At 41.4% G+C, this 14,869-nt stretch overlaps 2 protein-coding genes across 2 annotated transcripts; one reads left to right on the forward strand and one right to left on the reverse strand.

The window, feature by feature from the left end:
- On the reverse strand, positions 1-3,627 carry AGBE (1,4-alpha-glucan-branching enzyme). The gene is made up of 11 exons (XM_018028811.2): positions 3,493-3,627; positions 3,185-3,373; positions 2,737-2,906; positions 2,400-2,641; positions 2,113-2,322; positions 1,716-2,023; positions 1,429-1,629; positions 919-1,271; positions 656-840; positions 183-471; positions 1-27 (listed from the first exon to the last, which is right to left on the reverse strand). Exons 2-11 carry the CDS (start codon positions 3,295-3,297, stop codon positions 20-22), a joined length of 2,079 nt encoding a protein of 692 aa, XP_017884300.1. The 5' UTR covers positions 3,298-3,373; positions 3,493-3,627; the 3' UTR covers positions 1-19.
- Positions 3,628-3,678: 51 nt separating this feature from the next.
- Positions 3,679-14,012, forward strand: l(3)80Fj (lethal (3) 80Fj). Its single transcript, XM_018028814.2, has 12 exons — positions 3,679-3,772; positions 3,856-3,958; positions 4,636-4,831; positions 4,941-9,094; positions 9,177-10,662; positions 10,745-11,381; positions 11,457-11,801; positions 11,929-12,122; positions 12,233-12,444; positions 12,509-12,762; positions 12,853-13,074; positions 13,195-14,012. The coding sequence occupies exons 1-12, from the start codon at positions 3,758-3,760 to the stop codon at positions 13,321-13,323; spliced, it is 7,947 nt and encodes a 2,648-aa protein (XP_017884303.1). The 5' UTR covers positions 3,679-3,757; the 3' UTR covers positions 13,324-14,012.
- The last annotated feature ends 857 nt before the right edge of the window (positions 14,013-14,869 follow it).

Below are 14,869 nucleotides of genomic sequence, written 5' to 3' on the forward strand. Positions count from 1 at the left end.
TGAGATCGAATATCCCTTCTTATGGCTCTGAAAAATAAATAAAAAGTCAATTGTCAATGATATTGTCAGACAATCTAATTTAAAATGTAATTTATTCTATATAAATAAATCTGTAAATAGTTCTAAACATGTGAATAAATTTATAATTAATAAAAGACATTGATAATCTATAAAGGACCTACCTCGAGCGTAGACGGTGGCTGTACGAGAGGGAATGTAGATCATCATTTTGTTAGGATAATCTGAGTACGCTTCCGGTACTGTGAAATGTTTCACATTGACGTCTACACGATTTTCACCACCGAAATCTTTAGCATCGCTGCAGAGGACAGCTTTATAAGTTCCTGGCGTTTTGACGCCGACCGGATAATCGGGAAACGATTTAGTCGGATGAAAATTGAAAACGAAGGTAAGATCAGCTCGGTCGAAAACTATTACCTTGTCATCCTCATGTTTCCAACTCACGTAACCCTACAAAAACGATAAATTTTTAGTAGTATTAAGTAGACTCGATTACGGAGTCCTATACTTATCGGAGCTGAATTGAGAAAGTCTATTCTAACGATTATACACGTGTATAATATATCGCAACATTTGCAGCTGCTACACGTATACGTAACTACCTAATACGTAACTACCTAATAGTTATATTTACGGGATTAGCATGAAGCCAGCCATATCTTTCTTCTAATTGATTCACAGCTCGATCCCAGTTGTTCATGAATTGGTATTTCAACAACTCGTTGTCAACTAAATTCCACTGCCTTCGAGCATAGTGGTAACTATCATTGTTCCCGGCTCGAGGAAAATCCAACCACTCGGGATGACCGAACTCGTTGCCTAATCGCAATTAAAAGATGATTCGAGTAACGCGTAATAGAAAAGTATTAATCGTGTATAAAATCGTGAGGATCATACCCATGAAGTTTAAATACGCCTCTCCACCCAGTGCATGAGTTACCAAGGTGATTAAGTTGTGCAGCGCGATACCGCGATTTATAATCGGATTAGGTGGACTCAAGACGCTCATGTGAGTGTACATTTCTTTGTCCATGAGCCAGAAAGCGATAGTTTTGTCACCGACGAGAGCCTGGTCATGCGACTCTGAATACGCGACCGTTTTCTCCATCCATCGGCGATTGCTCAGCGTCCAACAGATATCTCCTATGTTCCAGTCCTCGTCCTTAACTTCTTTCAGAAGTTTTATCCATTTGTCGGGAATAGCCATGGCTAGACGGTAATCGAAACCTATGCCACCCTCACTGACTGGCCTTGGAATCAAATTTATAAAATCAGCGTTTATGCAATAACAAAAATTAATATTATGAAAATTCTTAATTTTTTTAGTTAAAATACGGAGTTCATAGTTGGACTAAAGATTACACAAAAGAGACATATATTGTCACTTTAAAGAATGATTTAGGATACCTGCAAATCGCGGGCATTCCACTGACGTCCTCTGCTATGGTAGTAATTTCCGGATAGAGATGGTGCATTAAGTGATTGGCGAGCATTAGATAAACCACACCCTCAAAATCTACATTAAGACCATAATATTCATCGTAGTGGCCACTGAAACCTTGGCCAGCTCCTCTCGAATGGTACAATATCGAGGTGACTCCATCAAATCTTCAAATTTAACACAATATACAATTAACTTGACGAGAATCTGTTTAACAAGTGCAACGAAAAGTACAATGAAATGTAACAAGTACCTGAATCCATCGAAATTGTACTCTTCTATGTACCACCGTAAATTGGATATTAGGAACCGTAAAACTTCGTATTCTCCGTAATTGAACAGCCTGCTGTCCCATAACGGATGCTGACCGCGGTTTCCAGAGTGGAAAAAGCAGCCATCGGTACCGTCGAACATATTCAAACCGTCCAGCGTGTTTTTCGAAGCGTGCGAGTGCACCACGTCCAACAAAACGTACAAACCGTGCGCGTGTGCTGTGTCTATTAATTCTTTTAACTCCTCCGGATTACCGTAGCGGGAGGAAACAGCGTAGAACGATGTAACCTTGTCAAATAAGAATAATAAACTAATAATGAATTTAGGATTAATATTAGTGTAAATTCTTTTTTATCCTGGAAGATCACTCGGCTTACCTGATATCCAAAGCTGGCGTAATAAGCGTGCTCCATAATTGCCATTAATTGTATGGTATTGTAGCCTTGTTTTACTATTCGCGGGATTATGTCCCGAGCGAATTCTAAGTAGGTGCCGATTTTCAATTCCTGCGTTGCGATTCCCACGTGGCATTCGTAGATTCGGAGACTTTCAGGTTTCTTTGGCTTTGGATGCTTAAACTTATAAACCTGAATTAAGAGATACGATTATTACTTGCATATTTCTGAAGGTAAGTACTTAAAGATGAAATATGTGATTTACATACATTTTCAGGTAATGGATTCCATAGTCGCTGCTTATAAGTAGCGCTTTCAGCTTTATTTTGAGTAACGTAGGTAGCCCAAGGACTTAAACGCTCCAACAGTTCATTATTGTGGCTTTTAATGATCAATTTTACTTCTGAATTATGTTTTATTGGACAACTGCCATCAGGGTTGGGTGGTAGTTGCAATTGCCATTTACCGTACTCCAATTTTTTATAGGAATTGGCTGTCTTGTTCCAGCCATCTGATAATAAATGTAAAAGATATTAATCAAAGTCAAACGTTAACATACACACAGTATCATACATGCATCGAGTTTGTAACTTAAGAGTTACTTACTAAATTCTCCTGTTAAAAATAATTCTTGTGCACCAGGCGCCCATTCCGTTGCAACGACGCTATTGTCTTCTTTTACATGAATCCCAAAAGTCTCGTAACTTTTTGAAAACTTATCTAGATCATTATCACCAGCTTCCACTTTCTCTGTATAATCTTTAAACAATGCATACCTGTCAAATAAGATAATAATTTATCAGTACGAATGTTTCAGTATAACTTTAGTCTCGATGTCTGATTCAGTGCAATTTCTCGATTTAAAAAAAAAAGGACATTTGAGTACAACAATTATGAATGATTATCCACTGCATTGCGAATTAAATTTTAATGAATGAATAACAATTTAAGTTGTACGTTTTCGTTCATTACTGCACTGTTTATATGTTAACATTTATTTATTCCGTTTAATAGGCTTAAAATTTGAATACATACGAAATAGATAAGTGAATACCTTTTGCGAATTTCATTCTCATAAGGTTTTAAATATGGATCTCTTTTTAATAAAACATCGATCTCCGGTACTTCCACTTGCGACGGATCCATGCTCGACCATTTTCCACCCATTATTGATCGTCTTTTTTCTCAATCTTAGTTTTCTACTTTCGGCAACGAAACAATGGAATTATTGATGAAACAGTAGCTACAAAGTGAAACCGAATGAAAACCGGCACTATTCTTTCAAATAATGAATGGCACCCCAAGGTGACCTTAGTACTGTTATTTAACCAGTTTTAAAGAAAGAAAAAATAAGTTACATACGGCGCGTAATTACTTATATAGTTGCGGTACGGCGCGGCGCGGCGGTACGCACCGGTGAAAAAAGAATAAACTTTCGAAAAGATAAGAGAGAAACAACTTTTTTTTAGAGCGGAGACTTTATTGGCTAATACGTGTACGACCACAGCCGGCTGCGATACGACATGTGTGCAATGCATGTATGTATATCTCTAATGCTCGGATACTAATCTAGGTAGAGTAAAGGCGGAGAGTGGCGCTTTGGTACAGTCCGGTTTTTGATGGAAATATGGCGGATGTCGAGGTGAGTTTTGTCACGTGGAATCGTCAAAAAACGTTCTCCACTTTACTGCAATTACCCTATCCGCTTGATCCGTTTCGTTTCAGTTAACGAAAGCACTGAAGGATCTGCCGAATCGTGTACAAACCGCTAGCAAACGGGAACGACGCGAGATACTGCAAAATGTCGTCGACGTGTTGTCAAATCCTGGTAAGGAAACGATAAAACACTGTTTCCACGCTTTTTTCAATAACGATCGTATTTCTCCTTTTGCGTATTTAAACAGCGTCGCCGGTATTAAAGTCGGCTCACGCTGTCACGCGCGATTATTGTTTCGTATCTTTTTATTCAGGATAATATTGTTTATGAAGTTTAAGCACAGTTGCATCACATTATTGTTGTAAAAATTATAATTTACGAATGTTTCATTGTCGTTCCAATATTTCTTTTTAGCTTACTTTTATTTATTATCAAACATAACGATTAAAATAATATGAAAATAGTAACATATGCATATTGTTATAAATGAATTTCATGATGTAATCAATAACTTTATATCCTCTGCAGGAGATATATTTATTTTCCATAGTCGATATAGTTTTTAAAAGTAAAAGATACATGTGACACATGTTTCATAATAATACATGTCGTTGATTAAATTGATACGTATCTTTATTATGAATGTAATTATGGACACTATAATTGATAATAAATAAGCATATTGTGTCGGATAAAATTTTATGGATAATTTGCATATAAGAAAAGGGACATCATTACGAAATGTTCCGACTACGACGATTTATACTTATAAACAGATCAGAACAAGGATTGTAGTATTTACATTACAGACATCTTCTTATTAAATTTCATATCTTTCACGTTTACAGGCATTAACGAAAAAATCGTTAATGGAATTTGCAAGACCGTATCTCTTACTCTACATCGATATAAGGACACGGCCTCCCAATCTTACGTGAAGAATTTGATAGAAGAGCTACTGAAAACACAACCAGAAGCTACTATAAAACATATGACAAATGTGATTGTGGAGCATGCAACGTGGCATAAAAATGTGGTTCCTACGTACGTAGCTCCTGATCGATAAAACAATTTTATTTATTTTGAAACTAATCATTCCTTCTTCCCCACCAAATTTCCTTACGAATATTAATAAAAAAATTCTGTTTTACAGACGAAACACGGCCCTTACCGCTTATCTCGCTCTAAAATGGTCTACGCTTATTGTTTTACATGGATACAAAATCAAAACAAGCGTAATAACCGTGGAATTACCGAAACTGATCGAGGCCCAGGCAAATTTAAGTGCTGCTGCTTTGGCCTCGATGGATAAGAAGCTAACGGAGAAAGTGCAGGATCTTCTGACTAACCAATGGTCCCATATTGCCGACATCGAGGTGATATACTTGGAAACGTTAACCAAGTTCGAAGTAGGCAACGGTGTTATCGTCTTGGCGAGTTTGCTCACTAAATATCTTGTCAACGCAAAGAAGAGCGAATTGATCATTAGATTAAAGGCGAACATCATAGACATCTTCATAAAGCTAACGATCAGCTGTAAGAAGAAACCGGATCTCTACGTGGTCCATAACGCAGTGCCCCTCCTTCGTAGAATATCGCACGAGGAGTTCAAGAATCAACTGTTACCGGCGATACAGAAAGCCATGCTGAGGAATCCGGAGATCATTATCGAGTCGGTCGGATGTATTTTAGCCGGTCTGAGCTTAGATTTGAGCCAGTACAGTCAGGAAATCAGTAAGGGATTGTTCGCGAATCTTCACTCGAAAGAGGACTTGGTACGCGACGAGGCCGTGGGAGCCTGTCGCAGGCTGGCTCTCCAATGCTCGGACACTACGGCCCTCGAGAACCTGCTGTCATCCGTGTTCGCCGTGTTCCACGGTTCCGAGGGAAAGCTGACAGTCGCTACTCATAAAATTTCTGTACTCCAAGGCGCTGGTAATCTAAGTTACAACGCTGCCTCGGGCAGCAGCGTGGAGAGGCTAGCGGAGACTGCTTGCGAGCATTTCATCAAAGTACTCGAGACGGAGGTTCACGAGAAGACCTTGATCCACGCTTTAGAAATGATGGCGCTCTGGTCTAACAAGTTTGTGAACAACGTACCGAAAACCGTGATCGACGCATTTAAAAAAGGAATGTCCGCTAAAACTTCAACTGCCCTGGTTCGCACCGCTTATATTCGACTGTTCTTCTCCGCTCCAGTTATCTCGTATTCCGACACAATAACTCCGTTACTAATACAATCGATTAATAGAGCTACGCAGCAATCGGCACAACCGGCTGCTGTTACAGAGGGTCTGGTTGCTTCCTATTTATTACTGAAGTTCGTGCTTGCGAACCAAGTGGAGAACGACAAGCAGACGATTCTGTGGAACGCGATCGACGAGCAGATATTTTTCACGGACAAATTTTTATCAGCTTGCAGCGACGATATACTTTACCACCTGATGCTGCTGTGCGAAAGATTGATCACCGAGTTTGGCGACAGATTGAACGAGAAAGCATTGAACGGCGTTCACAGAGCGATTGTGACGTGCGCGACGGCCGCAAATTATAATACTAGGAAACGTTGCTTCCCTTTAATCAAGAAGGTTTTAACTGGCCTGAGCGCCTACGGACCTGCGCAAGAACTGCTGACGGAGTTCACAAAATTCTTAGATCACGTGAAGATTAAATGTGAGACCGATAATAAAGAGAACAAGGAGGACCCATTGAACTTTGAGACGACCGGAAGATGTTTAGCCGACGGGCTACTCGCCATTTGTTCCGGATCGTTTTTGTTCGAAATACCTGCTATGCAAATGACCCGAGACGCTTTGATACCATCTCATCATCCAGCGATTCTCAAAGCGATGCCCAATGTATGGTTCAAGATAACTAAGAACTTCAACTTTCAACCAAAGAACTTTTTACGCACGTTCAATCACGAAATAAAGAAACTATTGGTGCAGAACTTCGATCCCGTACCGAGTTACGAGAATGCACTGGCCAGGGTAGTGTCCATTATACCTGACGTTATATTGCCATCCGTAGTTTCGAGCATAACGAGTAAATTGGACGATCCGGAGATCCTGAAAGTGACCAAGGACGAGTACTTCACCTACTTAACTCCGGAAGGGGAATTGTACGATAAAAGCGTGCTACCGACCGTCGACGAGAACGATATTTTAAATTCTATGAACATGAAACGCGAGAGCAAGGTATACTCTTTTAAAGAACAGCAAGAAGAGTTACAATTGAGACGAGAATTATACGAGAAAAAGAAGAAAGAGGGAAAGATAAAAGAGCCGAAGCTGACGCCGAAACAAGAAGAAATTCTAAAAACACAAATAGCGAAAGAGAGTGCGATTCGTAAAAGATTGATAGAGTTGAAACGTAGAATAGATAACGCTGTGTCTATGGCGATATCTTCGATTAACGGCAGTGGCCAAGAACTTTCGTTCTATCTGAAAGATCTTCTACCGTCCATTCTGAAAAATCTTGGATCTCCATTAGCCGCTCCGGCTATGTGCGACCTCTTCATCCGTTTGAAAGGTATCGTGCAGATTGAAGATCCAGTACTAAGCGATTTGGTGGCTCACGTTACTTTGAGACAGTTGCAGCCGCAATGTGATCTGGACCAGGCTTGGGAGGACGAGAACCTGGACTCGGCAGTGAAAAGGATTTTAAATTTACTCCACACCATCACGATCAAGCAGAAGAAACTTTTCACCGCGCCTACGTTCTGTTACATTTTTCCTTTTGTCAAGAAGACTCTGTTAACTTACAAGGACGATAACATGATTGTCCAAGGACTTCAGATAATTCAAGAGCACGCCAAACAGAGAGGCAATTCGGACTTTAAGAACTCCAGACATCCTCAACTGCTTCCTCGCAAACACATGTTCGACCTTCTGATAGAGCTGATGGAAATAACTAGTGGGAGGGTGCAGACGCACGCAGTGGCTACTCTGTTGGACGTGGCCCAGTCTGGAAGTGGACAGCGCGGCGCGGCGATAGCTACGAACGAAGACGTGGACTCGCTGATCGGGGCATTACAAAACTCATTGCCAACTATAAGAGACGCCGCATTGAGAGCATTGACGGTAGTTAAACAGACATTCCCCTCCCAGAAAGAGGACCTAGAACGGGCGTCGCAGCTTGTTAGAAGGATATGGATCGCGAAATTTGATGTTTGCGATGAGAACAAAATACTAGCGAGCGAGTTATGGAACGCAGCGGATTTAACAATGAACGCCGAGACTTTAGCTTACGAATTAATTCAAGATATCGCCCATCCGGTGGAACCTGTTCAGCAGGCCGCCGCTTGTGCCTTGGCCGAATGTTTAATAACCGTTCTTCACTTGGTCCCGTTAATTTTGGATAATCTATTGCAATTATATCAGGATAAACTAGCCATGATACCGCCCAAGTTGAACGATTTCGGTCGAGTCGTCGAACAGCCTATCGACACATGGGGTCCTCGGCGAGGCGTCGCTCTCGCTCTGGCTCAAATAGCGCCTCTGCTCAGCGCTGACACGGTATTGAAACTAGTCCAATTCTTCGTTTCCACTGGACTGGGTGACAGGAACCAAGCCGTGCGCACGGAAATGCTGACGGCTGCCGTGGCGGTCGTCGATCTCCATGGTAAAGCGAACATAACTTCGCTTTTACCAGTATTCGAGGAGTTCATGGACAAGGCACCCAAGATCGGCAGCTTCGATTCCATCAAACAGTCAGTGGTGATTCTCATGGGTTCTTTGGCAAGGCATTTGGACAAGGACGACTCGCGAATCAAGCCGATAGTGATGAGATTGATCGCAGCGTTGTCTACCCCGTCGCAGCAGGTCCAGGAAGCCGTTGCCAACTGTCTACCGCATTTAGTTCCTTCGATCAAAGACGATGCGCCGAAGATTGTCGATAAATTGATGGATCAACTGTTGAAATCTGATAAATACGGTGAACGCAAAGGAGCCGCTTACGGGTTGGCTGGTATCATCAAGGGAATGGGGATATTAGCGTTAAAGCAGTTAGACATAATGACCACATTGACCAACGCTATTCAGGATAAGAAGAACTACAGGCATCGAGAGGGGGCCCTCTTCGCTTTCGAGATGCTCTGCACGATGCTCGGAAGACTGTTTGAACCTTACATCGTTCACGTGTTGCCGCATCTCTTGTTATGTTTCGGGGACTCTAGTCAATACGTTAGAGCCGCTACCGACGACACAGCTCGGGTCGTTATGAGCAAATTGTCAGCGCATGGAGTGAAACTGGTTTTACCTAGTTTATTAGCTGCCTTGGAAGAGGACTCTTGGAGAACTAAGACCGGTGAGTAGCCGCACTGTTTTCAGTGTGTACGTGACTCTGTGCCAAATTATTTCATGTTCCTTTTGATTTGGTCAAATCACAGGATCCGTGGAATTGCTCGGAGCGATGGCTTACTGTGCACCCAAACAGTTGAGCAGCTGTCTACCAAGTATCGTTCCAAAACTCATCGAGGTTCTCAGCGATTCGCACACGAAAGTGCAGGAGGCCGGAGCAGAGGCTCTTAAAGTGATCGGAAGCGTGATTCGCAATCCTGAGATCCAAGCCATTGTTCCAGTCTTGTTAAAAGCTCTTCAAGATCCTTCGCACAAAACAGCCACGTGTCTCCAAACTTTATTGGACACGCAGTTCGTACATTTCATTGACGCGCCGTCTTTAGCTCTCATTATGCCGGTCGTGCAACGAGCTTTTTTGGATCGTTCAACGGAGACAAGAAAAATGGCAGCGCAGATCATCGGTAACATGTATTCGTTGACCGATCAGAAAGACTTAACGCCGTACTTGCCTACCATCATTCCCGGATTGAAAACGAGTTTGCTGGACCCGGTACCGGAAGTCCGAAGTGTATCTGCTAGGGCATTGGGCGCGATGGTCAGGGGAATGGGCGAGTCCAGCTTCGAGGACCTGCTGCCCTGGTTAATGCAAACGCTCACGTCCGAGACCAGTAGCGTAGACCGATCCGGTGCCGCTCAGGGTCTGTCGGAAGTGGTCCGAGGCCTGGGTGTCGAGAAGCTTCATAAATTGATGCCGGAAATTATCAGCACCGCCGAGAGGACCGACATAGCGCCTCATGTTAAAGACGGCTATATAATGATGTTCATCTACATGCCTAGCGCGTTCACAAACGAATTCACCCCGTACATTGGACAAATAATCAATCCTATCTTGAAAGCATTGGCTGACGAGAATGAGTACGTCAGAGAAACTGCGTTAAGAGCTGGTCAACGTATCGTCAACCTTTACGCGGATTCCGCCATTATGTTATTGTTACCGGAATTGGAGAAGAGTTTGTTCGACGATAATTGGCGTATCAGATATTCGTCGGTTCAACTGCTCGGGGATTTACTCTACAGGATTTCCGGCGTTTCCGGTAAAATGTCGACGGAAACCGCGAGCGAGGACGACAATTTTGGCACGGAGCAATCGCATTATGCCATCATAAATGCTTTGGGCGGTGAAAGGCGAAACCGTGTTCTGGCTGGACTTTATATGGGGAGGTCGGACGTCGCGTTGATGGTTCGACAAGCGGCGCTTCACGTATGGAAAGTCGTTGTCACGAATACGCCGAGGACGCTGAGAGAAATTTTGCCAACTTTGTTCACGTTATTACTAGGCTGTCTAGCTAGTACCAGCAATGATAAAAGACAAGTGGCAGCAAGAACTTTGGGAGATCTTGTTAGAAAGTTGGGCGAAAGAGTTCTGCCAGAGATCATACCTATTTTGGAGAAAGGTTTACAGAGCGATCAAGCGGATCAACGGCAGGGTGTCTGTATAGGATTGTCAGAGATCATGACCAGTACTAACAAGGATATGGTCATGAATTTTGTCATCAGTCTGGTCCCAACAGTCAGGTATAGTTTGCTGTCTGTCAGCTACTGCCACCGCTAACGAGTAACGCAAGTACGATGAAAAACTTGTTTTCTCGTCTTTCAGAAAAGCCTTGTGCGATCCGTTACCGGAGGTCCGTCAAGCCGCAGCGAAAACTTTCGATGGCCTCCATTCGACTGTCGGCGTGCGAGCCCTGGACGATATACTTCCAGCCATGTTAATGCAATTGAATTCTCCGGACCCGGCAGAAGCCGAGAACACTTTGGACGGTCTTCGCCAAGTAATGGCGATCAAATCTCGCGTCGTCTTACCATACCTGGTTCCGCAATTGACAACTCCACCTGTTAATACGAAAGCCTTGTCGATATTGGCGAGTGTTGCGGGCGAAGCGCTGACCAGGTATCTACATAAGATTTTACCGGCGTTGTTGACGGCTTTGTCGAGTGCCCAGGGTACTTCGAACGAGGTGCAGGAACTGGAGTATTGTCAAGCGGTGATTCTGTCTGTAACGGACGAAGTTGGAATTCGCACTGTGATGGATCAATTGATGGAAGCGACCAGATCCGAGGATCCATCGAGACGTAGAAGCGCCGCAACGTTGTTGTGCGCTTTTTGCCGCGACACGCGAGCGGATTACAGTCAATACGTGCCACACTTGTTACGAGGGCTCATACATTTGTTCACGGACGACGACAAGGATGTATTGCAGATGAGCTGGGAAGCTCTTACAGCCGTTACCAAGGTGTGTTCTAGAAAATACTCTCGGCATCGATCCATTTGTGCCCGTTTCTACGTTTAACATGTTCTATTTTTTCAGACGTTGGCGTCGGATCAGCAGATTGCTCATGTCCAAGACATAAGGCAAGCCGTACGATTCGCGGTGTCCGATTTAAAAGGACAAGAATTGTTGCCAGGATTCTGTTTACCTAAAGGTATCACACCGATACTACCAATATTCCGAGAAGCTATATTAAATGGTTTACCGGAGGCGAAGGAACAAGCAGCTCAAGGACTCGGGGAGGTCATTAAGTTGACCAGTGCCACTGCTCTTCAACCTAGCGTCGTTCATATTACCGGACCATTGATTCGAATCCTGGGTGATCGTTTCAATTGGAGCGTGAAAGCAGCTGTCTTGGAGACCCTAGCTATTTTGCTAGGCAAGGTGAGATAAACAGCTGTGTTCCTATAAGAAATCACCACAGAAATGTTTATCTACATTTCCTTTAATATAATATCAATCTTCATTATTGTTCGATCGTGTAATGACCATTTTATATATTGTTCATCAGGTCGGAGTAATGTTAAAGCAATTCCTACCGCAATTACAAACGACCTTCCTGCGAGCGTTAAACGATAGCAATAGACAAGTGAGACTAAAGGCTGCTTACGCTCTTAGTAATCTAATCGTGATTCATACGCGTGTGGATCCGTTGTTCACGGAACTTCATACTGGTATAAAAACTGGCGACGATCCAGCCATTAGGTGAGATATTAATCTGAGATGAACAGTGTCAAAAAGAAACTTCACAATGTAATATATAATAATTTATAGATTTATTATGAATATTGTACGATCGTGCGTATATTGTTTAGGGAAACGATGCTTCAAGCTTTGCGAGGAGTCTTGACGCCTGCCGGTGACAAAATGACAGAGCCGATGAAAAAACAAGTGTTTGCTACCTTGAGCAGTATGCTCGGTCACCCGGAAGATGTTACCAGAAATTCCGTGGCTGGCTGTTTCGGAGCTCTGATACGCTGGCTGAGTCCTGATCAACTCAATATTGCGTTCAACGATCATATACTATGTAAGTTATCGTCTTTTTAATTTAATTTAATTGATTTAATTAAATTTTATTGAAACACTCTTAGCCACGGATACGAACGCCGACTGGATGCTCCGACACGGTCGTTCCGCAGCGTTATTCGTAATCCTGAAAGAATCGCCAACAACTGTTTACAATGATAAAGAGAAGGACCGCGTGTGCAGCGTAATACTCATGCACTTGAGCGCGGATCGCGTGCAAATTGTTATGAACGGAGTCAGGGCGTGTGGCTATTTATTCCAGTATCTAATGACCGAGGGTAAATCCGTGCCCCCGCAAATCCTGTCGCCTTTCGTTCGGGTAAGAAGGAACATTTTTACTTTAACAATAAGTTCAAGAATAATTCATTGTATTCACAGTGTTCACAACTATTGTTATTTTATGTTTCAGTCAATGAACAACAACAGTAACGACGTGAAGCAATTATTAGCGAAAGTTTGCATTCATTTGGCGCGTAACATACCTCCTCCTAAGATGTCACCGGAGTTATTAAAATCATTGTTGCCGATGCTGGTGAACGGTACCAAGGAGAAGAACGGTTACGTGAAAGCTAACAGTGAATTGGCTCTTATCGCTGTGCTCAGGTTGAGGCAGGGTGAAGAGGAATACCAGGTAAGATATTTGTTTCAACAAATTCTGTATAGGATTCAAGTTGTACGTGGTTTACAGATTAATATTATACATCGATAATTTAATTGATATCGTTTATTGATATTTATTCATTTGTTTCAGCGTTGCATGGCTTTCCTAGACGTTGGAGCGAGAGAATCGTTGTCAGACGTAGTCAGCAAAGTTTTGAGAAAGGTCCTCTCCCAACCGGAAGGTAAAATAGAGGAATTGGACGATACCTTACTCACGTGAGGGACGTATATCCCGGGTTTTGTTACCTTGGCTAAATTTCACGATCGTACCGTTAAAACGAACGATTTTTATAATAAACAGACGACCATGCGTCTAGGTTCTTGTACCAACTGCATTAAAACAGCGTCGACATCACTGTATAATGATTATCAATTAAACAGAGTAAAACGTAACAATAGTTGCTCCTACGTATATGTGTTAATTAAATTAAGAATCGTCTCCTTCTTGATGATGAGTGGCTAGAATACCACGATAAAAAGATTTGTTAACTATCCAAGGGATTATTTAAACAACACTCCGAACAACAAATTGTTTGAATTTCCTTTATAAATCGAAACGTGAAGGCGACGGATGATTCTTTTTTATTACGATATTTTCGACCAGGTCTTTTGTTATCGCTCGCTCAAGACTGAATCGTTCCATCCTGTGGCCATAAGAAAAAAATAAAACAAAGAGAAACGACTGCCACTCCTCAATATTTAAGCAACTGTGACCGCAGACCTTTTCAGGGAACTATGGATTTAATACAAATTTTATTGTGAAATTCTTAAATTTGTGTTAAATCTGACACGTTCTCTATTTAGCTACGATTTAATGTGTATGATCTCTTTCGACCGTTCTCCGTTTTCACTTAGGTTCCGTTCACACCTTATACAAAATAAAATGCAAAATGTTAATCAATTTTTAAATTTGTAATTGTACATTAAATTCTTTGTTTAAATAAGATTTAAATGAACTTTCTCGCGAGGACCTTCATTGTTTCTTCTATCCATAACGTTATTAACATTGTTCGACGTTTCATTTCTCTTCTCAGAACTCTTTTTCAATAATAACAATTGTCTCGCTGCCTCTAATATTATTTCATAGAACTCAAGGAACGTCAACTGCAACAGTCCGAATCGTTAACATTCTTAATTGTCCTGAGTACTGTAACAATTACAACTTCTCTACTATTGTAAATTAAATATTGAGTAAGTATAATTGTATACAACATGTCTGTAAAGTACACGTACATACATTGCATTTAAGCAAGTTTCATTAAGCAAGTTAACTTAAGAAAATTAATTATTAAGTTGTAAGCGATCGACAAGATTTTTGTAATATCTCTAAATAACTACTTGTGAATTATTAAAAGACTTACATATTAAGTTGAAATATATGATGTCCAAATACGTTGATTTATAGATAATAAATAATAAATAATAATAATAATAATAATAATAATAATAATAAGTACTGTAATAAAAATTAATGCTAAATAATCTTAAAAATCGACATTAGTCTCTCTTGTCAACATATAATAATTTCATCTTAATTTCGTTTCATGCATTATCCATTATACCTTATATTCCATATTTGTAATTATACCGCTGTTCATATCTTTTATCGGGGGACATATTGATGCCATAATGTCGATCATTCTTCGAGCTCCCAACTGTTTAAAAATTAACAATCCATTTGCTGTAACATAATCAGATTAAAAGGACGATAGTACTGTACGAAGTTTAACTTTTATAATTTACAATAAAAAAGGAGAATAAATATG

The sequence above is a fragment of the Ceratina calcarata genome, unplaced genomic scaffold (genome assembly GCF_001652005.2).
Source record: "Ceratina calcarata isolate Rehan_Ccalc_2016 unplaced genomic scaffold, ASM165200v1 scaffold475.2, whole genome shotgun sequence".
Taxonomy (NCBI): Eukaryota; Metazoa; Arthropoda; class Insecta; order Hymenoptera; family Apidae; genus Ceratina; species Ceratina calcarata.

What these genes read in the sequence shown, in the direction of transcription:
- AGBE (XM_018028811.2), bottom strand. Translation starts at nt 3,297, where the DNA reads ATGGGTGGAAAATGGTCGAGCATGGATCCGTCGCAAGTGGAAGTACCG. An exon ending in TACAATTTCGATGGATTCAG is followed by an intron (nt 1,630 to 1,715) that starts GTACTTGTTACA and finishes TTAAATTTGAAG; the next exon opens with ATTTGATGGAGTCACCTCGA. An exon ending in GCTGGCTTCATGCTAATCCC is followed by an intron (nt 472 to 655) that starts GTAAATATAACT and finishes TCGTTTTTGTAG; the next exon opens with GGTTACGTGAGTTGGAAACA.